The sequence below is a fragment of the Haemaphysalis longicornis genome, unplaced genomic scaffold, assembly GCF_048455015.1.
Source record: "Haemaphysalis longicornis isolate Haplotype H1 unplaced genomic scaffold, Haemaphysalis longicornis Haplotype H1 scaffold_4, whole genome shotgun sequence".
Classification (NCBI taxonomy): Eukaryota; Metazoa; Arthropoda; class Arachnida; order Ixodida; family Ixodidae; genus Haemaphysalis; species Haemaphysalis longicornis.
In genome coordinates this window covers 134,511,463-134,537,758 of record NW_027526361.1, presented here as the reverse complement: position 1 = coordinate 134,537,758, position 26,296 = coordinate 134,511,463, and the positions used below count along the sequence as shown (strand labels likewise).

At 46.5% G+C, this 26,296-nt stretch overlaps 2 protein-coding genes and 1 non-coding gene across 4 annotated transcripts in view; 2 read left to right on the top strand and 1 right to left on the bottom strand.

The window, feature by feature from the left end:
* LOC144179402 (polyglutamylase complex subunit TTLL1-like) overlaps nt 1-13,252 on the bottom strand; it is a 42,903-nt gene extending 29,651 nt beyond the window's left edge. For both annotated transcript variants that reach the window (XM_077707746.1, XM_077707747.1), the window contains exons 1-3: nt 12,960-13,252; nt 10,427-10,492; nt 6,215-6,447 (exon numbers count right to left, since the gene is read on the bottom strand). In XM_077707746.1, coding sequence (XP_077563872.1) covers nt 6,215-6,447; nt 10,427-10,492; nt 12,960-13,111 — 451 coding nt within the window. In that variant the 5' untranslated portion in view covers nt 13,112-13,252. The remainder of the gene's footprint in view (nt 1-6,214; nt 6,448-10,426; nt 10,493-12,959) is intronic.
* Nucleotides 5,456-5,527, top strand: Trnaa-cgc (transfer RNA alanine (anticodon CGC)). Its single transcript has one exon. It is a non-coding gene; the product is annotated as a tRNA-Ala (tRNA).
* Nucleotides 13,253-16,214: 2,962 nt separating the features above from the next.
* Nucleotides 16,215-25,920, top strand: LOC144179403 (uncharacterized). The gene is made up of 3 exons (XM_077707748.1): nt 16,215-17,354; nt 23,303-23,454; nt 25,241-25,920. The coding sequence occupies exons 1-3, from the start codon at nt 16,666-16,668 to the stop codon at nt 25,399-25,401; spliced, it is 1,002 nt and encodes a 333-aa protein (XP_077563874.1). The 5' UTR covers nt 16,215-16,665; the 3' UTR covers nt 25,402-25,920.
* Nucleotides 25,921-26,296: the final 376 nt, after the last annotated feature.

Genomic DNA, 26,296 nt, shown 5'->3' with positions numbered 1-26,296 from the left:
GCCTCCCTGCATGTCTGTTCCCACTGTTGTTTGCCGAGCTCCCTGTTGGGTTTTTCTATCTCTGTTAATTTCGGCGATCTTTTTTCTGAGCTTTCTGTTCGTACGTTGTTGGTTCCATTTTATTTTTAAGGCTTCCTTTGCTTCGATGAGGTGGGCCAGTCGGCTATCCATCGTGTGTACATTTCCGTCTGTCTCTATCTCAATCGTTGCTTCCTCGGTTGCTTCCACGATCGCTTTTGCCCACGTGTCTATGTCCTCTATTTTCTCGTGCTGAGTTGGGAGCTGGCGCCGAAACTCTTCCCAGATCGTGTATTTGTGTTTTTTTTCTCTTGGCTTGTGTCGTTTCCGAGTGGATCTCGTATCTCTATGATCATGTGGTCGCTGCCGAGATCGGTCTTGGTGTTCTTCCATTTCGCGTCCCCTCTGCCTTCGATCCTTACGAACGTCAGGTCCGGGGTGGTGTCTCTGGCGACCGATGTGCCCGTTCTCGTTGGGGTCTCAGGGTTCCTGATCAGTATTAACCCTGCGTCCGTCGCGTCTTGCATTAAGTATCTTCCTTTTTCGGTGGTCTTGTCGTAGCCCCAATCGTAGTGTGATGCATTAAAGTCGCCCCCGATTACTACCGTTCCTTTCTTTATCGTTCTTAGCGCTTTCTGCATGAGCGTGCGAAACTTCTGTTTCCTGTGCCTCGGACTGCTGTACACGTTTACGGCGAGTGTGCTTGTCTTCATCCTCCTCCCAATGATCACCTCCACCGCGCAGCTGTCGGTCCAGTTGCCGGTGTTCAGCTCGTGTTCGACGAAGACGATGCCCTTGCGGACGAACGTGCACACCCCGCCGGTAGGCCTGTGTGCTCCCGTCTTGTTTTCGTTCGGTGTCTTTGCAGCTTTGGCGTGCTCTGTACCCTGGTAGTTTTGGTGTTTCTATGCAGTGCGTTTCTTGAAGCATCAAGATGTCTGGTTTCCTGTCTATCCCTTCTAGGTGTTGTATTATCGTTGCTCTTTTACTTTGGTAACCATTACAGTTCCATTGCCAGATTAGGAGGACCGTGTCCGGCTTCTGGTCTTTTACTGTCTTTCGGTCTGGCTGGGTCCTTGTACTTGGTGTTGTTGGGTCCATAATTGTTGCAATTTATTGTTGATTTGGGTCTCCACGTTTTGCATGAACGCTTGCGTTTGGGATTCCATAGCAGGGTGGCGAGTTGGGCGAGTTGGTGTAACTAACTTATAAAACAGCGCTATAAACAGGACTACAGAAAGGGCACACGGACGTCCGTGTGCCCTTTCTGTAGTCCTGTTTATAGCGCTGTTTTATAAGTTAGTTATGTACCAACTGGCCCGCCTTCAATCTGAGTTGGTGTACTTGCATCTTGGGGAACAGCGCGAACTAACAGGGACACAAAAAGAAAGAAGTTGCTAGTCCTGTCCACTTCTTTCTTTTTGTGTCCCTGTTAGTTCGCGCTGTTCCCCAAGATGGGATTCCATGCTCTGCATGAATGTTTACAATTGGGTTTGCATCTGCCTCATTCCGCTCTGCAGATCCTGCAGCGTTTTCTACATCTTGCTAAACTTTTCCTTCGTCGTTTTTGCTAGCTGTTCGCGCTCCCTGTCCATGCGGTCGAGACGTGCCATGAGTCTTCTTTCCTTGATGTTTTCGATGATCCTTTTCTTGTTGCTGGGTTCCGTGGGGTGTTCTTCGTCGCTCTCGATGTTGCTCTTGGTGGCTTCTTCTTCGGTGACGGCTGTTTCCTCCTTCCTCATCGGTGCTGGTATCTCTGGGGCGGCTTGCTCCTCTTTTTGCGTTTGGGTCTGAGCCATCGGCTGGATGTTGGACCTCAGTGCCTCTATTAGCTTGTCGATCTTATCGTCTATCATTTTGAGCATCCGTTCGCTGCTTTCGCTGATCATGTCGTAGACTTCCTTTCTCGTGGGCTTTTCTTCGCTTCGTTGTTGTTGCTGTTTGCCCCTAGGCACTTCCTCTGCTTTGGGTCCCTTCACCGCGCCCGACCACATCAGCTTTCCTTCGCGCTGCGGCGGTGGCGGGGGCTCCTGTCGGCTAGCATTTCTTCCGCAGCTGGTACTGCGCCGTCTATTCTCTCTTTTCTCCTTGCTTGCCTGCATCTGCGGGAAGTCTGACGTCTTTGGTGGCTTTGTCTTCTGCAGCCGTTGTTGTTCTAACCCTGCCCTTCGCTCCCATCGCCGCTTCGTAACTACGAAGGGCACCTTGAACTTGTTTTTGCACACACTGTCTCCCGTCGGGTGCGGTCCCCCACATTATTTGCATCGGGGCTTACACACTCCTTCGTGTTCCGCGTTAGGGTTAGCTATTTCACATGCGAAACATACTCTCGCCTCCGGGGTCGGGCAAACATCAATTCGATGTCCAACTTTGCCGCAGCATCGGCATACTTCGTGGTGTTTTCTGTAGAGTCCGCATTTTATCAACGCCGCTCTATATTTCACGTATCTCGGTACCCTATGTCCTTCGAAGAGAACGATGACTGCCGTAGACTTTCCGATTCTGTGCGCTTCAAGCGCTAGCGGATTGTACTTCGTCAGAATTGCTTCGTTAATGTCCTCTGTTGTTTCGTCGATCGCAATGCCTTTAATTACTCCTTTGACCGTCCCTTCGGGCGCGGTTCGGTATGCATAGACTTCGTACTCCATGTTTCCGAATTCTATGGTCTTGACTCTGGCGTACACTTCGGCTCTTTCTTCGCTTGGGGTGCTAACTACAAGAATGTTCTGCGCCGCGTTGACGCACACCGTATCTTCCCCTTCGTGTTCCCTCACCGTACCTGCGGCCACCATGATCGCGCCCATGACAACCGAGGTCTCGATCTTGGCCATGTTTAGGCCTCCCCTCGGTCTAATTACAATCTTGTGGTCTTCCCTGGGTATCGTTGCCGGCATACGGGCAGCTCTCTTAATGTTTTCCGTAACGCGCTTGGTGAAGTTAGCCCTCTCCTTAGGTCTCGATTGTCGTTCCGAGGCAAGAGTTGGTCTCTCACCTTGCAGGTCCTTGTTTTTACGCATTCTTCTGCTCGCCGCGATCCATCCGCTCGACTCGCCGGGCGTCGCGTCACGGCCTCCTACTTGAACGCACGTTCTTCCTTCGACGTTCTTCCTTCGACGTTCCCACGGTAGTTGCCGGCATGGTCTTGGGTTCCTTGGCCTCGCACACCTCTATCGCCGGTGACGACGCCATCTTGGTCGTACGCGTTGTTAGGCCTGGCTCCGGGGAGAGTGCCCCGGGGGCCGTACTCGTGAGCTAGGCCTAAGGCTTAGCTCGGCGTGCACATGTCGAACTTTTAAAGTCCAGAAAACGGTGAAAGTTCACGTACCACTTGGTCCATGGTAGTATCTGCCTGTTCCCCGTACCGTACCGCTCACTTTGGTACCAAACAAACTTTCGTCGCTGGCAATTACGCTGCATTAATCGTCACAATTGCAGGAGCTGCAACGAGGCACGTCCGCTCCCTTCGGCGATCGCAGCGCCACCTTATTATTTTGAGACAGCTTTCTGAAGGCTCTCTTTCGCAGACTCAAAAGGAATGTACATGCGTCTCATGATACCGGTGACGATCATTCGTATGGGCTAAATATTTTATTCCACGTACTCAGTCTGTCTCGGTCGAAAGCTATTCATTTCGTACGTTCAAAACATTTGCATGACTGAGGTATCTAAACAGTAAAATCTCATTATAGCAAGCTTGAACGACAGTAGGATTCATTAGTTCAGGGGCTCTCAAGGTGGCCCCTAAGCATGGGACCCTTTTTTTCGGTGTAACGTTATTTATGAACCGCACAATATTTTAGACACTCGCTAATTAAAGACAACTGAAATGAAACTTACAAATTTGATATAAGTGGACAATTTTTGCATTGCCCCTGAAACAATTCAACAGAAATGTTTGTCACCGGGAATTCGTTTTAACAAACCTAGTCCAACCCACATTTTTATTTTTAGTAAGCACACTGTAGCGGTTCACGAAACACGTTCCAAAATAGATCACTGGATCCATATGAGTGTTTTGCTTTTGCTGGGAGTGGTGTATTGAACTGCTTCTGCAAAAGTGTGTGCGATAAACGTGCAAAATCACCAACAGTGTTCAGAGACGGCGCTTGAATCTAGTATGTCCACCATACAACGCGTATGAAGGCGAAGCATTCATACGTGCACGAATGCTTCGTCCTCAATCCACTATGAGTGACGTAATTTGTGAGTGTTGCGGCTCTCATAGTCTGTAAAATCTCTGTGTGCAAAAAAAGGTACACTTGTGGCTGGAAAACATTCGCGCATGCTGGGGAAATCAATGCGGTGACACTATCGCTGCCAAATATTTGAGAACAAGTCTGAGTTTATTTGTGCGATGATGCCTGCTACAGATGGTAGTTTTGCCCCCGCAGTCATGGCACTGGTTCAGTTGCAAAGCCGTTTCTGATGTATAACACGAGGACGCGGGTTGGACTCTTGGCAGCGGTGGCTGTTGTTCTCATGGAGGGTAGATCAAGAACTCTTGCCTACAGAAAATTTCGAATGAGGTTAAATATCCTCACTTGGGTCCAAATGAAGGCTTAGCCCTCTAGTGAAACTCGCCTCATAATCGGGGCGTAGCTTCGGCGCCTAGCACATCAACTTGAACGCTTGTGTTTCTGCGAGTCTATTGGGTAATATTATTTCTCACATCTGTATTTATTTATTTATTTATTTATTTATTTATTCATTCATTCATTCATTCATTCATTGAGGAACTTGAGGTACTTTGAGTGCTACAAAGGAGAGTTTTTACAAACACAACGAAACCGCGGTAGTGCATTATACAACGCAAAAAGGATCCTTCTTATGTAATATTATACAAGGCGTTTTTAAATAGGTCATGACCTTGGATGGTGACCGTTAGTGCGGGAAGGTGGCTCCACTCAATGAATGTTCGAGGTATGCACGACTGAGAAAGGCTTTAAGTTCGGAAAGATGGCACTCCCCTTTGTGAGCATGATATATTCGAGCTGATGTATACTATGCAGATAAAATGAACTCATCAAGCAGGAATGGATCGTGAGATATTCTTTGCACGCTGAGACGAATGGACGAATGATGTTGCGTCGAGATTATAGTTAGCGAGTACAAAACGGACGGGGTTGTTCTGGATCATTTCGAGTGAATGTACAAGGTTGTGTTGGTTTGGGTCCCATATGGAGACGGCGTATTTTAATTTCGGACGAATTGGTGCTTTATTTAAGAGACGTATAACGATAAAGGGGGTATGGCAAAATTACGGCGCAATAAACCCTACATCCTCTCCGCATTATTAATTACATAATCAGTGTGAACACCACAGGCCACGTTGGAGGTTATATGAACGCATAAGTATTTACCGCTGTAAACACATTTAAAGCAGCGTTTTTAAGGAGTGAGGAGGCATGTGCAGCTTCTCAGTGGCTCATTAGCATCTGGGGGTGTAGCTCAGTGGTAGAGCGTTCGCTTCGCATGTGAAAGGCCCCGGGTTCGAACCCCGGCACCTCCACATCGGCGTTTTTTTTTTTCTGGCTGCGTAGGACATGATTAGCCCAGTGCATCTTTGTCGCGCTATAATTTTAGCATAGCTCCGCAGTGAGAGTATCTCCCAATTGAAAAAAATCACAATTTCGCCTCCGGAATGCAGCACACCCCGGAAACCCCGGAATGCAGAACACGTCTACTTAATCAGTTGCGAAGGACATTTTTGTTCATGCCTGGCGGTTGTTATTGCTTCGATGGAGGAAGGAATGGACGGATGCCACTGGCGCCGCATGAACATGACGACATACGCAAATCCCGTCTCGTAGCGTTCCTCGAATTTCCCATCGGCAACGTTTTGGAAGTCGAACCTGTAGTGTCCATGTATCTTGATTTTCACGTACTGCAGCGATGCGACACTAACGATTTTTTACTTCAAATAGGGCAGATATGGGATATTTATCATGTAATATAATTTGATTATCAAAGAACTACTAATGTCCAGAGGGCAGTTCGCGTGCCAAGAGCACATCGTTGGCATACTACAAACGAAAATTAGTGCATGCACAGTTTTTATATATATTATTTACGTTGCTTTGCCATCACAAAAGATTTATTCTGCGCTCATAAACAAAAAAACCGTATGAATCCAAATTGGGCCGTCGGAGAAACACGGAAACATACCGCAGTTAATTACCCACATGCAGTGGCTTACCTTTTCCGCATGGTTTGACAATCCATAGGCTCGGGCCCACCCTCCTGTATTCGTCCACAAACATGCTGTAGTCGCGTGGCAGAAGGAACGTGGCGGGCACCATGACGCTCGGAAGAGCCGCCAGGTCTTCCTGTTCCCCGCGGCCTCGCCGCTGGCGCTGATAGCGCTTGATGTGCTTGGCCAGGAGATCTTTGCGCGTCAGCTCAAAGTGCGTGGCGAAGTGGTTTACCCTCCTGCAACACCAGTGGTGCCAAGTATTTAACAATTTCAAGAGTACAATTTTGTTTTATTTCGTGCGCACGCTTGCCGTGCAGTCACTCACAGTGAAAGCTACGTGGATACGCATTTCAGAGTTTCAAAACGACATTGTCAGAGGAGAAGAAGCAGAAACAACTTTATTTGACTGGAGAGTTGGTAGGTGGGTGGAGTCCTCGGTCCAGGACTCCGTTGGTTCTACCCGCCGCCTTCGCCCTTTTGGTTTGCAACGGCTTGCTATTCGGTTCAGAGCTTGCAAGTTCACTGCTCCTAGGGAGGAATCGCAATTGGACTTAAATTGGAGTTATTCTGTCACTCCCAGGCAATGTGATAGAGAGTAGCGCATTGGTCGCAGTGTCTGCAAAGGGGAGTATAGAGTTTAGCAAGAAGTTTGTTTGGAGGCGGCAGGGATGATTTCTCGTTATTTTAACAACGGGTCAAGTGTTAGCGGGTAAGTTCGTCAGGATAGCCTGTAAGGTTGTGCAACGTCGCCGAAAGTAGGGGGAGCGTAGTATGTCCGGCCGCCATCTTTTTCAGAACAAGACGGCAAGAAATTTGAACCCACTCCCTCGCGCTGAAAGGCTACGTTCCGTAACAATAATTTTTAAACCACTGCGATGACTAAGTTTACAAGAAGGGAATGTTAAAAAACACGATGTGCGTGCACGAAAGCGGAACCAGCAACTTACGAGCGCTTGCATCCGTGTATTTTAGGCATCGTTCCTGTAAACACGGTCAGCGCAGTGTTTTAAAAATGACTTGCACCAACCAGCCCCCAAGCGAGCTCTCGAATTCCCTAACTCTTCGATGCCCAGTGTTGATCGGGAGCAATAGATAAAACAATATTTTTTTTTCTCTCGCACTTCATCCTTTTTGTCGACATTTAACACCACCTATCCACAGACAAAGGAACCCGGACACTAAAAAATTAAAGAAGAGGTAGCAGCACGTTCTTCCATGCGCTAAAAAAAATATTGTTTACGTGTGTCAACTCGCATCACGCCCGGGTGGTTCAATGGGCTAGTGACAGGTAACTGAAATTGTAGACTTTGGTTGTTACTCTAAATGATGGCAATACAACTTTTACGTTATTGTCTTCACTTGAACCATAAATCATGGTGATGAAGGTAGCCCTCTGTTCAAGTGATATATGGGCAGCCAGTGCCCAGTGTTCCGCAGTGCCTAATGTGTTCTAGTGTTCATCCCAATGAACCAATTTTTTCCTGACTTCATGGTTGTGATGTCGGAAGACCGCTTAGGTGATAAGAAACTTCTTACACGCTTGAGCAAAATAATAAAGTTTTGGGCAGCAAAGGGTGAACATGCCGGCCAGAGTCCGTTGGTAGACTCATACAGTCTATACGTGCGTATAATGACCTCCCGTGCAGGTTAACGACGGCAATAAACACTACTGGTAAAGTATCAACTAAGAAAAGGGCTTGATATGATTATATAGATTATATATTAGGATGCTGCTTGGCGCTGAGTGCGCTCCAGGCCTAAAATATAATATTTTACAAGAAGGGGTTCTTAACCTCTTATAAAGAAAGACGGCATAATAATTGTGTTCAGGTTTATGAGGCATTTTTTTTATATTCTAAGAAAAAAATATTCTAGATGGGAACAAAAGCTGCAAAAAACCGTTTAGGGAGATTTCTGACACGTAATTAGCGATGAAAAAATAAACTAAAGCACCATAAAGGACATAACAAGAACACGCTGAATGTTCAAACAACGTACAAAAGTTAAACGCCGATCTATCTAACACTGTGAAATAAATTCATGCTCTTGATGTAATAAAAACCAGGGATGGATACATTTATATTGAAGCCTGTTTATTGGACCGCTACCGAACAGTTAGAGGTGCGAAGAGGCCCAGGTGCGTCGTGCCAAGCAAGCGCTGTCCAACGCAGCGATCGATCGACTCGCGCGCCAAGCGCGCTTTCTGCCTTGTCGTCGTCGAGCGTATACCATGCCGAATATTCCCAACGGGGGAATTGTCCTCACATGAACTACTGTGCCAATCGCGGCCATAATCAACCCTACAATATATATAATTTTGTACAAAATAGGCCTTACACAAACATGGTCATATAAGGATCCAACGGGCTTTTACCACTTAATTCTAAGTTGCCGGTATACTTCCCTCGGAATACTTCCCTCGCCTAAGGCTCAGAATATGTATTGAAATACATACTTATGCTTTCTAAACAGTTTAAAAAATGGGTATCAAATATTTTATTCTGTACAAGCGCTGAATCGGCTTTAAAAAATTGCAATGTGTTACAGTGTGTTTAATCAACTGTAGAGAGCATTTTTTCTATTCATAGGTTCATTCAGAGGTTCTATGTTTAAAAAATAAATTATTGAGCTGTATCCCAGTGGTAACATTACGGCAGCATACAGCTGTTTTGTATGTTCTATACAACTAGTTTATCTAGTTTTGGGCACTAAAAATAAAATGATATCGTACGGTTTATGTGCGTTACTCTAAGCATGGCCTCCGAGATCACCCCTAGCGGTTGGGTGATCTCGGAGGCCATGCTCCAAGGAACATTGTTTAACTCACACGAAAAAGAATGGGTTGTAGATACATAGTTCGACTGTCGGAGACATCATCATTTCTGTGAGTCTGAGGGGCATTTCGTGAGCCTAGCCTGGCTTCCACGTACCCGTTCTGTCCGAGGCTTCCCAAATTAAATGTTGATTGCCAGTTGCCTCCTGTCTCTCGACATGCTTCACAAGTTTTATTTTTCGGTTGAAGAGTTGACCTGCAGGCTCCGGTCAATCACCTTTTCCCATACCAAAACGATCTTGCCTTAGTCTTTAAGGTTGGTGTCTGGAGAGTTTTGTATGCAACAACGAAGCGGCTAATATAAAGCGGCGGTGGCCAGATTTTTGGTCTGCTCAATATCATTGCGAGACTGACCGCAACAACAAGGGGCGGAGAACACAGACTCCAAAATGTCAGAAGTGCTGAGGCACCCGACTTGTAATGGTCAGGCGTGGGTTTGGTCCGCGCTGTGGACGCATGTTAACAGCAGATCCTTTAACAGCAGAGCTCGTTAAGCCTTGAGTTCGGCCGCAGAGGGTTGACAGAAAACTCAGCCCAGCCGAGCGCACGGGAGCGTGAGCCTTGTGAGGAGCGCAGGCTTGCGCGCTGGTTTGCGCCGTGCGATGATCTTCCCAAAACATACCGTAAAAAAATACCGAGCGAGAGGGAGCGTGCGCGTCCTGAGGAGCGCCCGGCGTCAACCAGCTGGTCCTTCAAGAACACTCTGCCCAGCGTTCCTGGCGTGATCTCTCGCGTGCTCTTCTCCTCGACAGTTCACCTGCGTTCGCGCCTGAAGTGGGGAGCACTGACGCCAAGTTCGCGTTATAGACGCCGAGTTGACGGAGCCGGTTGCCGCGGGTTCTAGCGTCCACTTTGGGATGGATGGGCTGCGGACAAAACGATCCGGGCCTGCCAGTCATGAAGAACTTCTAGCGGAAAGTTCGGAAATCCATGTGAGGTGCAAAATCCGGTTCTCGGAGGAAGAGAGAGGGGCCGCCAGCTCTGCGGTTTCTACAGCCTTGCATTACTAGCGGAAGCAGCGCCAATTTTTTTTCTCGTGCAAGTACACTTGTAAGAAAATGTTGGCACGCTGGATGCCCCCAACTACCCTTGTGGTACGAAGCACACGGTATACCGCATGGCGACGAGTGTTTTAGGCCACTTTGATGACGAAGGTTATCTCACTCAAAATTAGGCGTCACAATAGGAGAATATCAAGCATCAGGCATCGCAAACGTTTCGTTCACTGATTTGCGAGTAACCAGATCACGATGCACTCACTTGGGGCGCACATTGTCTACCGATTGATATGTTGTTCGCTCTATTTACCATTCCTAAATTCCCGAAAAATAAAGTAGCCTAATTTAAACTCGGATACACATTTACACAAAAGGGCGACTTACTGATGCTCCCCCAGCCTGGCTGTAGAGTCGGGTCCAAGAAGACTTCGAGCGTTGGCGACTGATGTCCTAAGGAAAACACAACGTGTTGCTGTCGTGGGAAAGTGGGCGGTTGAACATATCTGAAACAACCTTAGCTACTGCAGCATTAGCTGGAAAGCACAAGCACAGTGTTTTCGTCTTTATTAGTTTCAGCACTAAGAGCACCTGGTGTAACCACGCCCACGTTTACACAAAAAGAAACGAGTCTGACATTGTATGGATCCGATGATGATCAAGCCAAGGATCAACTAATTGTATTTCTCTAGTCTTGCGTGTAGCCGAGCACTGCGGTGACATTATTGGACCTACCTCAGTCGACGTATAAATGACAAGAGTGTGACAAGCTTTGTATGAACTTATTTCAGTTTTCGCCTTGTTTATTGCTGCCTCACAAGATAGGTTGATTTCAGTGCTGCCACTTGCAATATTTGTTTACGTTTTTCTAAGTGGTACATGTAAAATACGACTGTACGCTGGTATTAAATGATGTATCGAAGCAAAGTAGGCTCTCGCCATGACCAAGTCCTCCGGATAGAAAGCTGTCTTTTTTATGAGCGATATTCGCTAAATGCGGTGATGAAATGCCTCTCATTTCATTCAATAGGGGTGGGGACTTCAAATAAAGCGAAATTTTATATAGTGAATTCGTTTTAGCAATATCTTAGGGTAAGTGATTTCTGAAGAGAATCTTCATTGATATGTTCCCGGGAGTTTCGCCTGCGGTATCTGTCTGAGTACTCTGGCTGAAGTATTAATGTTCCTACACGGATTAGGGCAGATGCTACTTTGCCAGCCTCTGTTGATAAGCTTCTGCTAATTCTGGTGTGACCTACGCTGTCCATTCAACATGTGGAACGGCCTTGTCACTTTTCTCCTAAGAAAGCTCGTGTCTAGAACACAGACTCGTGCACATCTGGCCTTCTAATACCGTGACCATAAAAAGTTATTAGGAATCATCAGTGTGAGCTGCCAGCCAATCACTTTTGTCTCAAATGTCTTTTGGGAGAGTCTGCATAAGCCTTCTTCCGAAGCAGCCACCTAAAGCAGACGGTTTTTAGACAGGTGTGTTGACACTGCAATATTTCTGCTAGTTTAAATTCTTTCTACAGCAGCGGTTTCTTTATTGCTAGCAATAGTTTTTACTGCGTGTTATTAAAATATCATACCTTGTAATTTTTAACATGATAACTAGACCTGCACTAAACTGAGCTTAGCACAAGCAAGCAGATCTTTTTTAAACGACAGGGTTCTGTTTAGTCTTCGAGTTGCTTTATGTTGAGCCCAGAGAGCTTGGTTAGTTATCTGCGGCTTCTGACTCACACTGAGGCCATTCCAGAACACCCAGATACGGCTGCGAAGGCTTTCTCCTCCTGGTTATTTCCGCCATCTTTATCGTCTACCCTGGAAGGGAAATTGCGCAAAGAACTTCAAATGGCTGCTTTCGCTCAAAGGGGGGATGGGGGGGTCCGAAGAGCGTTTTCTGCTCTACTCTCATGTTGGGGGAGTGCCCAGAACACGGGTAGTACAACCTTCCTGCTCGTTCTCTTTCTCGCGGCAACTTAGACAAAAATGCAAATCAGCCTCATGATCAACGCTGTTGCCTTTTCGTTGGCGCAACGTTGCCCAGCAAGCAATAAAGGATATTAATACTGTTGTAAATTAGTTGTAGGCACATTATATTACAAAGAGATAAATCATAATCCTCCCAATCACCCACGTCGGTAGGGGATTGGGCAACAAGCTAAATACGGCATGGCTATGAGTCGGCCAAATACTGGGAGATCATCGAAACAAAGGTTCAGGTATGGCAAGGAGCAGTTTTCTCGTGTTTGACAGCGCGTGCGTGAAAAGAGAGTGGTAGATGAACCTAAAAAAACATCTTGGCAACCAGAATTCCAGAAACTGCGCCGCCAAGAATCCTTCAGTTTTCTATTGCGAAACTAGAGGTAAAAGAACGACATAACAAAACCAAAATTGAGGACACAGTCTGCGCTACTTTCGACCGGTTCGTTGGTCTAAACAATGCGCCTGGATTTTCGTGGAGCATGTAGGCCCATCTTTGGCTCCAGAACGCTTGCACTTTCACTTCTTACAGTAAACTTTGAGTCCATAAACTTCACGAATACAATTCAGGATAGACTGCAAAAAGTTGCTGCATACGCCACAGTCAATCAATAATTGAAATCGGTAAGTATTGATGCCCAATCAATTTACATTATTAGTAAGTTCAACTAAAGAAGAAATCAGAAGCCTTTATATGGTCTGCATTGAGTCCCTAAAATTTTAGAAGTATTTTTTTCTAAAAGAGATCACGTTTCCATCCTAAGAAGCACAATGGGATTTGCCTGATTTCCTGCGTTGCTCCATGCTTCCCTCTGTACGCAATTCTTAAAGCATAAAGGGCGTTTATCCAGATCAAACCCAATTTCAAATACTTGTGAGTTCATGGGTCTGTTCCTGCGTGTACTCGTTCACCACAATTCACGGAGCTCACCAGTAGATGTTCCAGTCCTGATGTGCTTCAACCCTGGTCCAATTTCGCTTGGCGAACGCTCTCCAGACGATCGGTAGCTCCATGTCACAGCAGTACCTAGTAGCAGCTACTGTCACCCCTCGGCCACTACCATACTTGCTGCTAAAAGCCATGCATAAGCCGAAAGGGTATTTTTCCCCAGACGCCACCCGTCTTGGTGCCTGTAATAATTTTTGGTCAAGAACTCGGCTAACGTTCTGATCAGTCAGGCGTGTTCGCAGTGCAGGCAGTGGTCTCACCAGATGCGGCGGAAATTCGCCACACGGAGGGAGCGCGAGGGCGTTTAATGTAGTGGCGCGCACTGCCATACTTTACGGGATCCACAGAAAAGAAGCTAGAAACCTTGAACACAAGCGAAATATATATAGAGAGATAAAGCAGGGGCCGTTGCTAGGGAAGGTCCGGTTTGTGAATGAACGGATCGATGTGTTGACCTCTAGGGCGCCACCTCCGCTCCTGCAGTGACCTCATTTTCTAACAAGGCTAAGCTGATAATTTATTCGGTCAGTTTTATTTCGAAGGATATAATCGCACAGTAAGCGGAAATTCCGCCGTCTGGGATATGTAACAGCAAAATTTCCTAATTTCCCAGAGAATGTTTCGTGGCGCAAATTGAATAAAACTTTGTGTAGAACGCATTTGAGTTGAAAAGCAAAAATAGAAAATCTTGGCACTGGATGGAGATCAAACCTAGGAGATACGAAAAGCTACTCAGTGAGGCATTCCACACTCCACTACGTCTTTAAGGCTTTAGCTTATCGAAGAGGGTTCCAGTGAAACGGGGGTGACGACTTTGAAAATATCGACAACCGGTACACGCAGCTTAACGAACAATGGGACTGACGTTTGTCACAGAATTGAGCGAGGTAATAATTTCGTGGCCGAGGCCTCGGACGGGAGGAGCGACAAACAACTCCCCCCTGGATACGAATATAGGATGTGGTTCGGACCTGCTAACCGGCGATAGGTCCACGCCTGATTGGCCGCTGGCGTGAGGCACGAGACGGGGCACGGGAAAACAGTTTCAAAACAACGGGCATTTACTTCACATTCACAGGAAATTCAAAACAGACAGACAGGGGGGTTGACGAGTTAATACACACTGCAGTTGACACCCCGTTGGGGTCAGAGCTGCCAAGACACCGACACACACGAAGTATATTAATCACAATGAAAGAAAAGGTACACGCCGTTACGAGCCCGAGGAGGAGGCGACAGCAAATGAAGGGGACAGTAGATTGTACAATAGGCGGGGTTGGAGGCTTCCCCCAACTACTAACAATAGGCCCGCTAGAAACACATACAGCGTGGTGCACTAAAGGAGGCGGATAAGAAGCCCGTGCCGTCCGCTTAGGGAAATACAACACAGAAGATGAATAGGAAGAGTCCGAAGGAAGATGGAGAAGGGGAGAACATCTTAGCTGCGGTCCGGCTGATGGTCTCGCCGGGGTGACGGAGGCTGTCGGTCGTCTGTGGTGGGGCACCGCTGATCAGCGACGCAATTTGGGTGAACTCCGGCCGCGCACTGTGGCCTCCTTGAGGAATCTTCGGGGGCCCGAAGTTCACCGCCGTCGTCGCTCGGCCTCCCCAGCACAGCCCTCAAGGCCGACGCCGCGTCCCGGCCGTACGTCCGGCCACCACCAGTTCTGAGCCCATTCTCCCCGGAAACCCCGCGCTGCACCACGCACACAGTCCACCGGGCCGCGCGTCTTCCGAGAATTCCCGGGGCGCAGCCTTCAGTAGGCCGCGGCACTCTCGCCCACCTCTCTCCCCGAAACGCATGGCCAGCCGACCCGGGTGCGACAATGGCGGCGAGAACATTCCTTCGCTTTGCGGTACGGCTCCTCTCGGCGAACGGCAAGAAATGGCGAGCGGCAAGAAAACCCGTCAAGGAGGGACATGAATTTCGCGACAACGTTCCTTGGCGGAAATGTAGGCTCAACATTTTGGTGACATGTTCAAGCTGAATGTAGGCATAAGGGAAACCAGGGACGATAACAGAGGCCGTTAGATGTCCAAGACTATTTACCCAATTCCACTATCTCAATCTCGATCTGAACGCACCCAATCTCAACGTACCTCAATCGACCTCAACGTACCCACCCAGAAGCACTCACATGCCTAATTAAAGTTATTGCAAATGGAGATAAAGCCTGTAGTCAGACATTTGTGGCCCATTCCGCAATTGCGAGTTGGCTGCAACCCCAACATGCTCAGACACAGGTCCTACAAAGCAACCAGAAAATATTGGCAAATAGAGATAAGAGCTGTCGTCAGAAGGTAACGGCGCGTTCACAAATTTGTATTTAGCTGCAACATCATAATTAGGAACAGAGGAAACCCGCCGCGGTGGCCCAGTGGCTAAGGCGTTGCGCTGCTGAGCACGAGGTCGCGGGTTCGATTCCCGGCTGCGGCGGCCGCTTTTCTGATGGAGGCGAAAAGCATAAACGCCCGTGTGTACGAGATTTCGGTGCACGTTAAAGATCCGCAGGTGGTCAAAATTAATCCGGAGCCCTCCACTACGGCGCGCCTCATCGCCTGCGTTGCGTCGGCGCGTTAAACCCTACAATCAATCAAATCAATCAAGGAACAGAGGAAGCAGTCTGTGGCGTTCAGTTGGACATATCACTGTCCTCGCATAGCCGGGCTTTTTGTGTGAACTCAATGAGAGTCTTTTTTTGTTTTCTTTTCACTAAGCGGGAGGGGATACGCATGCTTTGAATTTTACGAGTCGCGTAGCCTTATCAGGTATACACAACAAAACTTCAATAAGGCATTTCGATTGGCGGATTTCTGAATTTTGTTCCTTGTGTACCCTAGCTTGCTTTTACATAATGCACTAAGCAGTGCAGGCGTCAACGCCGCGTGTACGTTAGTCTGGCACTAACAATTGCTGCTCCTCATGAGCGTCCTCCGCTTTCAATTTACTGGTATAGGTAACGCGTCACAACAACCGTTTATCTTCCATTGCTTTTCGCGTCCTTCTTTTGCTGTTTAACTCGCCAAGCGGAACCGCCGGTAAAAGGACACCCCATCCGCTTGATAGGACGCTTCAACGACGGCGAGATTGTGGCGCCGACATCGCCGGCGGATCCTGGTTTCCTATTTATCTTTATGGTTTGTGGCGCGTTTGATATTTTAGGTCCATGCGGAGCGGAGCCACTACGCCTTGGCGGCCATTTCTCTTCTGTTCTTCCTATCCGGCCTTCCGGGTGTGCTCCGTCGAGGCTTTGAAGGCCCGACAGCGGCTTCGAATTTCAGCGAAGCAACGATGGGCGCAAACAACCCAGTGACGCTGGGAGTCAGTCAGTTGTGGCTTGGCCTAGAGGCCTCCCGTCTCAAGTTATTTTGTCGAAGTGCGCTGGTGTCTACATCGGAAAGGTTTCGAGCTCGCGCCTCTAAACCGTCGAATTCCTTTCTTCTGCGAACTTGTAAAGCCACCTACCGAAAGAGTTTGTTCCACAGCAGGCAGTAGGCATTAGCCAAAGCCGAGCCGGTACATTGGTGGACAATCAGTTCCAGCAACCACACGAACATTGCATCACCCGAGGCATTAGTGCAGGATCTCTTGGTGTAAAACCGTGAATCAGTGCACCCAGGTTACACTCAACGCTTGTGCAAGTGCTGTAGCGTTTGTGGCAAAACAAGTTTTTCAGCCTGCGCAGGCATGAGAACGATTGTGCCGACAGTAGTACGGGGCGCCCTACTCGCCATTGCGGCCATTCTGACGTTGCTGAGTGTCGTCACATCGTCCAGCCCACGCTGCGAAAACACCAGTCGTCCCATGCAACCCATCTACACCTGCGTCGGATTCACCTCGGCAGGGCACTTCGCTGATCTCATCGAACGTTCTTTCTCAGAAGATCCCCAGCTTACCTTCGTTCTTACGGACAGCGTGCTTTCGGAGATTCCGGCAGAAGCATTTGAGAACGTTCCCGTCCACATCCTCGAATTGAGCAACGTCACAGTGAAGTCTTTCGGGTCAACTGCTGGGGACGCCAGTGGCAGCGAAGATGTTTTGTTGTCTGGAGGCCTCGAAGACACACTCGAGAAGCTCGTTTTCAGGGACCGAAGCAGCCTCCCCGCGACGTGGGCATCCATGAAAAACCTCAAGAAGCTGAAGATATTGAGGATGTTCAACATGGTTTCGCTTCAACTTACTGCAGACTTCAATGCATTGGCAGACAGCCTGACCGTTGTTGAAGTCCTCCAGTCAAGCATAGTGCGAATGGACGAAGATTGGCTTGCGGGTGTGATTGGCCTCGAGTCCCTGGTGATTCGCGGCTGCAACCTGAAAGTCTTCCAACGATCAATGTTGCCCAGGCCAGCAGCAAATCTCTGGAATCTCGATTTCGTGTAAGCTCATGCGTACATGGTTTCCTTCCTCTGAATTCCGATAGATTTTTGCATGTCGTGGTGGTTGCCGTGAAGCCTCTTTGTTTCATAATTGCCAAAAAGGTCGCGAAGAACAATATATTATTTTTGGTGGGGGACACAAGCACGTGATCAAAACTAGAACGCACAATTCCTGGCGTGTATTTTTTAACACACTGTTGTGGAATGTCGCACGGATAATTGACCGAGGTTTTTAACAGGTTTGTGAATGATTGCAGGCAATATTAACAGGCGCATTAAAATACTCTACAACAATGAATAAAAACTTCGGCGATTTATTGTAATTCCTGCACAAGTTAACAGTAGGAGGCAGTCAATACAATCTACTGGGCCCCTTTTTAACGCCTGAAAGCCAATGGTTTAGGCACCGATTAACAATCCACTATTCGCGTTGTCCTATGGTCCCCGCATGTTGTCAGGTCTAATGTTTTTGTTATGCATGGAAGAGTATGAACTATTGCTGATGAGGAACAGTACCGGAATCACTTTCTGCAATGAAGACCAGATCCACATAAGGAGGCAGTTTTCGTAATACGTCATAGTGACAGCCCTTCAACCGTTTAAATGAAAATGTTTCGAGCGAAGTTAAATGAATAATATAGCTCTCTAAACATTATTATGGTCCTTTACTTGCTGTTCGCCATTACTTGCTGTTTTAAACAGACGCAACCAATAGAACTGCCAATAACGGAGTTCAAATATAAAAGAACCAATGTGAGCCACCACCCTAAAACGAGCTGAGTTCTTGTTTAAACAGTCCCACGTTTCCTTGCATAAAACGTGATAATAAAAAAAAAATTCTTGGTCAGTTTTTTTAACTAAGTAGAAGACTTGTTGAATTGCTCAAGGAAGCTTTCGCGGTCGGTAGGTTTACGAGCTAACGCAGAGATTACAGCTGTGTGCAGTTTGGAGCTTGGCCTGCTGCTATGTGATGCAGCTCCTCTTCATCAGGTATGTGAGCTCATATAATGTTTGCCTCCTCACGGGTGACTCCACGAGGCAACGAACATGCATGTACACCCGCATTTTTTGTCTTTCTTTACCTCATATTTTCATGAGTTATGCGCAAGCCAGAGAATAGCTTAAATCTCCAATCCGTGTTTCCTCTAGCGCGCGTACATCGCTAGAAAAAAAAATCGGAAATGTGGCGCTGGTCCCGCGTGATTCCCGGCGGCTGCAGTTTTTTTTTTTTAACTTTAAGGTTTTGCGCACGGCAAGGTTTGATCATTCTGACTAAAATGTATCTTAAAACAACAACTACACCGAAATGACAAACAGTTCAAAAGAAATTTTGTGTTCTGCAGTGAAGTAAAAAAATTTCAACGAAAATGTGAATTCGCGCCAGACGCTAGATTGTCGCTTACATTGATGCCCACATCTCTGTATCTATAATTGTGACAACCTTGTAGGTGATAGGCAATATCGACCGCATGTTTGCAAACATATAGGTAAAATATCGCTTCTCTGCATCACTTTTAAATATACCCCAAAAAAAGGTTGACTGCTGCACTTTTTTTTTTAAATTTGTACCTTTAAAAATCAAAAATAAAAAAAAGCCCGATTTCGACTTTCTTCAAAATCAGCGAAAAGGGACTCCTTAAGAGGATCAACAATACTGCTCTAAAACATGTTGCCTCATTTTGTTTGTACCGAAGTGATAGGCATGTCACGCGTTTGTTTATACCGAAGTTATAGTCACGCGTTCGAGACAAGTCTCCGTGCCGTTAGATCCGCTACTTCGGCCGCTTTTCTGGCTTCCCGCATTGATAAAAATGTGCCTTTGCGTTTTGTGGCCCCTCCAGGGACTTTCCAACCTTTGAAGTGGTTCTTAAAGAGAAATGCGGGTTTGTATTCTTTGTAATTCGGGATGTTTCACCGAACAGGCGCTAGCACAGGTACGCCTGTGGCGAAGACCGGCCAACAAAGCGCGCCTTTTCGGGCGTAACTTATTTTTAGCCAGAAACAACGAGCAGGGTAACAAAAACGTTTTCTTGGTGTTACGACTGCCGTAACTGACCCCATTCTTGCCACTTGTTAAAATGCAGAACCTATTTAAAAATGGAGCACGTAGAAATTATAACAAATTAGAAAAAAACCTGACACTTATTTCGATGTCGAGAACCCACCGATATTTACCAGAAAACGCCCATAACGTGAAAAATCCCGTTGTTAATTTCGTTATAACAGAGTATAATAACAGATTATAACTACAATATTCCCCTCGTAATATTTATACGTATACAAGGGTTAATGTCAATTATTGGCAAGAAATTTAAAGGAGAAAACAAAAAAAATATGCGGATTAGGCTTAGCACTTTCTATGAATGTGAAGGCGAAGGCCTAGTTCTACTGCCTGTTCATTAGCTGTTAAACTTTCATGTTGCCCTCCTCGTGCCGCAACCGCAACTCCTTCCATAGCACCCTCCGCCTAACGGCGGTTACGGCGAGTGGCATTTCTAGCTTCTCTGGCATTTTACCACCGTGGCGTACTTTCTTGTTATTGTCTGCCCGCAACTATGGCCCGGCGCGTCGTCCACCCATAGCGATGTGGAATGAAGCTACGAGCCCACGCGGCGACGTATACAAGTCACGTCAGAAATGTACTGCGGTTTGTGGCCCTCCTCTATCGTTGCTGTTTCCCTTTCCCGAGCAGCGGTCCCCGGCTCGCGCTCCGGTTTTCGGGCCCCTTTACTGTACTTCACGCGTTGCATAAAACACACAAAGTTAAAGACTTTCGCCATATAAATGCAGCCTAATGAAATTAATTTTGTCCGGTGTCACCATGTATTGCCCAACGTCAACAAAAAACGTCGAAATGTGGGGCAATTAGGTACGTTGTTGCTAAACACGGCTACAGAAAAGCTCAGAGTGAAATAACGAATCCACGAAGGTCGCGCTGATCCAGCTGCGTTACGCGATTGGCTCACAAACAGAGCCAAGGAAAATTACTAACCACGATGCGCCGAAGAAAACGTGCGGTTGGCGAAACAAAGAAGCGGCGTAATAATGCGTCAGCATTAGTGAAATACTCTAAACATTTTCGCACAATCCGTTACTGTCTTCCCTTTCAATTTCCCTCCAGTCGATGAAGTTTTCTACTCCAGATGCTTTATTTGGGCTGGGATAAGTTAACTTTAACGCGGGAGGAGAAAAAATATGCGGGACGTGTACCGTCACGGGGATGGTGCGGACCGAGGACCCAAAAATAAATCGTCCCCAAACTGGCCGGCGTCGCGCATGATGCTATTACCGTGCACTCATATCTCTGGGCACGTGTTTTACGCAGTTTTTTATTTCTCCTACCCAGGGTATTTTTCAATCTTATAAAAATACCAACACTGTGTCAATATTGCCATTGCCAAGAGAGCACGGGAGATGTTTACCGTATTTTCGCGCTTTTAACCCGCACCAAAAATGCCAAAATTTTAGAAGGAAAATAGGGATGCCGATAAAAAGCGGGGTTTTTCATTTAGTGCACATTCACAGCAATGCGCGTTGTGCCGTGAAGCTCCTCCGCAGTAAGACTTACTAAAACTTCTAAGCCGGTGATTGAGCAAAACATACAATGACAAGGACGAAAAAAAATCAAGGACGAAAACAAGAAAACTACCAACACAAACATAATGGCAGGAACTGAAGATGACCTTGTGCCCAACAGTGAGGACTGCGGCTTAAGTGATTGCTGTAGCGAAAACAGTCACACGAGGTAAATTATGACTTTCGCTTTGCAGTCAGTCTATTCTACTTGCTAAATATACGCTTTTTTTTGTCTACATAGGGTGTGATGTATTGATTGCGCAGTAGCTTCGGTGGAGCCTTTCTTGTGTAGAATGTGCAGGTAATACACGAGGATTTTTTTTTTTCCGGCGGTGTGGAAGTTGGGGCGCGGATTAAATTTAGGGGCGGATTATACGCGCGAGAATACGGTCCCTTAAAATATATTTTTACGGCCACTTCTGGGTCCATCATTATGTTAAGTCACCCCTTCACTCTATCTTTGCACATTATAGAGCATAGAGAGTTTTGTGTAAATAGTGCCTAAATGGGCGGGACGCACGAATGGAACAGTGATGCCGTTGAGGCTCTATGATTTCAGTTTTCTTTGCCTTTTGCTGAAGACAGGTTGCACGCAGAATAAGGACAAACGTGACGGGAGGTGGGTCAATAACTGCGAGGAAAGTGTGGAGGAGAATAAGGGAATGTCGGCAAAAATTTCCGCCATTGATACGTAGAAACAGCACGACATAATAACATAGAACGAAAGGCTCACGCTGACACCCGGTGGCGACGTCGCTGCGGTGTCGCTGCGTTCGGGCCTCCGACTCGGTAATCTGAGAACAAGGTGACCGCGACTCGAGAACGTTTTCTGTGTATCAGCATGTTTGGAACGGCGCGTAGATTCTGCTCGCAAACAGCGTGAGACAAAAGCCAAGTTGCAGCCTCCTGAAGCGAGAACAGCTTTAGCGGAGTGTGGACGCAGGAAACACCAAATAACACCATTTGTAGGCGCTAAAAAGCTCATTTGGGCGCGAATCCTCAAAATAGTCACTTGCAGGCACAATAAAATATTGCTTAACGTGTTTCAGTACCCTTAGTACATGCTTATATGTCAAATAGGCTTGATACCGACTGGCATTACAAAAGCCGAAAAGGCAGGATTGTAAGTACGTTTTGAGCCTAGTTTTTTTAAGAAATGCAGAAGCATCCTATCTTACCCATTTCGCGCACCGTTCTGGGTGACTACTTTCTTTTTAACAGCACAGCTGTTGAGAAAACCATTGGTGTATGGTGTCCGCAGTTAAAAATACCGAGAAAATGCCAAACGCGCTCGTGCATGCGTGCCTCGGGCGTACGTTTGTCAAGCCAAATATACCCCCTTAAGGAGATTGGCCAACACTGGCCCCCAAAAAACTCCAGTGTTCACCGCATTGTGACAACACTTGCTTGGAACAAGAAAGACACGTCATAGCATACGCCCCTCGTTCATTCATCCTCGTGTCCCGGCGTATGTGCTGTGTGCCTTAGAAGAGCCGCGACGTGAATGTCGAAGCTGCTGTAGGTAATCCTCGACTCCACGTGGCCCGGCCACGGATAGTTCGCACACCCGTCGAAGAGGCGGCGCTTCGAGAGGCTCTGCGTGCAAAGCATCCGCTATAGACTATTAGTCGCGCTTGCAGAGTGGCCTACGAAAACCTCGACCAAATGACGAGCGCACTTGGTCACTATAAGTTCATTGAAATGTCATGTCCCGGACGTCAACCACGACACCACAAGAATACTAAAACTCAACTTTGTGTCCGTCAATTATCACATACAACAGCTTCGCCATTCAAGTCTTGCGTGTGAGTGCAAGCATTCCGGAATTTTCTTCAGTAGAAGATATGTCCAAATAGGACGGAAAGCAACACAATGCAAACTGTCGGCTACTGCAAGCAGAAAAACCCCGTCGTAAGCCTATTTTGTATATCAAAATATTCCTTTACATTTCACAATGCCTGTAACTGATCGGCAATCCTGTACCATTACTGCGCAGACCACGTTTCCATCAAAAGTACCTGCAGGAAGTGCAAGCGAAAAGCACTTCTGGTGCGTATTTCTGTTCTACGTTTGCCCGCAGCACACCAAAAACCGTAAAGGGATTTCGTAGGGCTTTCTTCCTAATCGGCTGTCTCAATGTTATCTTATATAATAGAAATGTAGTCGTGCACTTCTAAACAACGGCAACAAAAAAAAAAGATCGATACCCCTGTCTTTCAGAATTATCGGCTTGGTTGGAAATATTTTTATTAAGAGGTCCAAATGCCGATTCTTTTCATTGCCCACAAATGCCGCCACAAAAGCTCCGACGACCTTCTACATTGAGGCTAATTCTAGAGACGGTGTTGCGACAGCGAATTCTTGTGACGCAGGATCAACAATCTTACCACGCTTCCTGACGACTTCGGCGAAGGCTTTCCTGCCCTAAGGTTCTTGGACCTCGGCAGCAACTCCCTCTCAACCGTGAGCAAGGCAAGTCTGGCGGCACTCATAGACGCACCGCTGGAGGCCATAGAACTTGGAGGTGAGTACAGTCGAGCGCGTTTATAACGAAGACATCGAGAAACCGAAATAAGTTCGTTATATCCGCTTTTCGTTATATCTGGACACAAAATCTATGTATACTATTGGTAACGGGAAACGAAGATTTGTTCGTTATAGCCGCTATTTCGTTAAAACCGGGTTCGCTATAAGTGGGCTATACTGTATATGACGATTAACACTCAAAAGATTTTCCCCGTCTTCAAGAGCGGCAATAAAATTTGCCAGAAAGCTTCCAGTAAGACTGGAACTTTCCGATGTTCAACAAATCACCCCGAATGTGCTAGGCAACGTCATGTCTACTGCAATCACCAGGCAGAATTCGTGGGCTTTGGGCAGCCAGCTCTATGTGTTATAAATATTCTACAATATCGGGCGCAGAACTTACATTCTCGTTAAGATGTGAGTAAAAAAATTTATACTGCTATAATTACCAATTAAGTTTACATTTCGTATTTCGAACCTTCCCTGCAAACATAAACTCGGTGGATCATCTAGTTAGAAAGTTAGCAAGACACAGGAAATAAGAGAGTAAATTAATAAAGATGCGCCAGTACCATTTTGTCAAAATTAATAATTCGCTGAAGCATGTTAAACTTCGGCGACAAATTCACGTAAATGGTTCCACATTTTCTGAATATTGGAAATGCCGCTAGTATTGTTTTATGACTGTGGAAAAAGATTCTTCACGCTTAAGAAATTTCTGATAAGTAGAAGTGAAAGCTAGCGTTTAGTAATTTTCATTAAAGCGACTCACAAAACTGATAACTTTGGAATTTTTCTCGCGTATCAGCCCAAACATAGTCCTCATCGCTCAAGAATATTATACACTTTGTGCAGCGTTTAGTTGTCCCTGCAAAGCAAGGAATATACCGATAACGTTTTGTTGTTGCGCATGCATATATGCTTTAGCCTCAACCTGCCATTTTCTTCCGTACTTCAAAGTCTTCCGACACGTCACCCGTAACGTTAGTCGCCTTTTGAACTTTCCATTCACTGACGACTTCAGCTTGGTCGAACCAGTAGGATACATGCTTGTCAGACCGCTTCTTGATAAGGAGAGCGCGCCTTTACTTTAGAGAATAAGAACCGTGATGCCAAATTTTTACCACCGATGCCCCTTGATTTACCCCAACTCGTCAAAACGAAATTCACTACTTTACTTCCTTCTCGAACGTCACCTGAATACTAATGAGTAACATTTTCAAACATTTCCAGCAGCGTTAAGAGCTCATCCACCACATTTTTAAATTTCACCTACACTTTGCAAAAGTGCCACTATTGGACAATATTCGCTACTGTTTTCGCAGTCCTTATAAAGCTGCAGTAACAGGTTTGCCTCATTTTACATAATCAAGTATTACGTCTGGACTTCCAGTAAGGTGACAAGAATAACATATCCCTTCGAATTTCCATATGAATGTTCGAAACTTCTTTGAAACATCGAACCATGATTACTTCACAACGTCTTTACATCGAGAAAAAGTGTATAATATTCTCATACTAATATATATTTTGTATATTCAGTATGTTATATTAACGAATATAATATACTCGTGGCAATATTATAACCGATAAATATTTTTGCCCACTTTATTAGTAATAGATACACGTATTCAAAATATTACCCATGTGTGACTGTTACGCTAAGGCACGTCTAGATGTAGTGGCGTCATTGTTGCCGGCTATTTCGGCATCGTAAGTGCAATGGAAACCTGAGACAGCAGATGTCTTTATCGAGCCACTAATGTTTTCTCTTGTCAATGCAGGCAACCCCCTCGTGTGCGACTGCGCAATCAAGCACTTGCGTGCCTTTCCTTCGCAGCTGCTAAGTGCAGACTGCCACGCACCAGAATCCCTGCGCCGAAAGCTGGTGCACACCCTCACCGACGAAGACCTGCAATGCGATGCAGTGGACGGCGCAAGATAAAAAACTGCAAGAAACGGCCCGCTATAACCACATCAAATCAAGGAAAACTGATTACCTGGGAACAACTAGGTTTAGTTGACGTTAAAAGCAGTCGGGTCGCCCAGTCGTAGGAATAGAAATTGCATTCATCGCATTCCACAAAGACTCCACGCAAGACTAGCGTAACCAGATGGCTTGGCAAATTGCAAATTGACGTTGTGTATATCACTCGAGGAAGTGGCTACGCTATTCGGGTTCTATTTTTCTTTGAGATGTGTGTCATCACCACAAGCACGATAGCCTGTGGTGCCTACGGTGCACGATAGCCTGAAAAGGCACCCAAAACATGCTTCATTGGATCATTTCTATAAGAAGCTGGCTGAGATTCATCCGCGATATTAAAGATGTTATGCCATGTCCAGTCACTTAATAAAGGGTTGTTTCTAATCTGTAGGACATGTTTTTTTTTAACTTTCAACCGCCCTGTTTTTCGCAATGTCAAACCAGCGCCTCCAGCTCTTGCATAGTGAACACGTGTAATCGCTTATTCGTTCCAAGCGGGGCGGTGTGGAGACGGGGATAGGAAAAAGAGTATGGACAAATTCCACCAATATCAAGCTAGCGCCGCCTGTGGTTGCGTTGTCCAAGCGTCTAATCGCTCATTTGTTCGTAGGAGGGCGCAGCGGAGAGATTGATACTGCCACAGAGAAAAGGCGGGTGCCATCGTACGAAATTTTCCCATACTTTTCGCTTGAACTATTTGACATCCCTATATCGGGTGCTAAAGAGCTTCCCTGGTCACATAGTCACCCACTTTCACGGATAGGAATGGCTCATTATTTTCTTACGCGTACCTGGCTAAACACCTCTAAGATTATTAGCACGCATACGTGGCCTTTCGGCAATCGGTAAAACA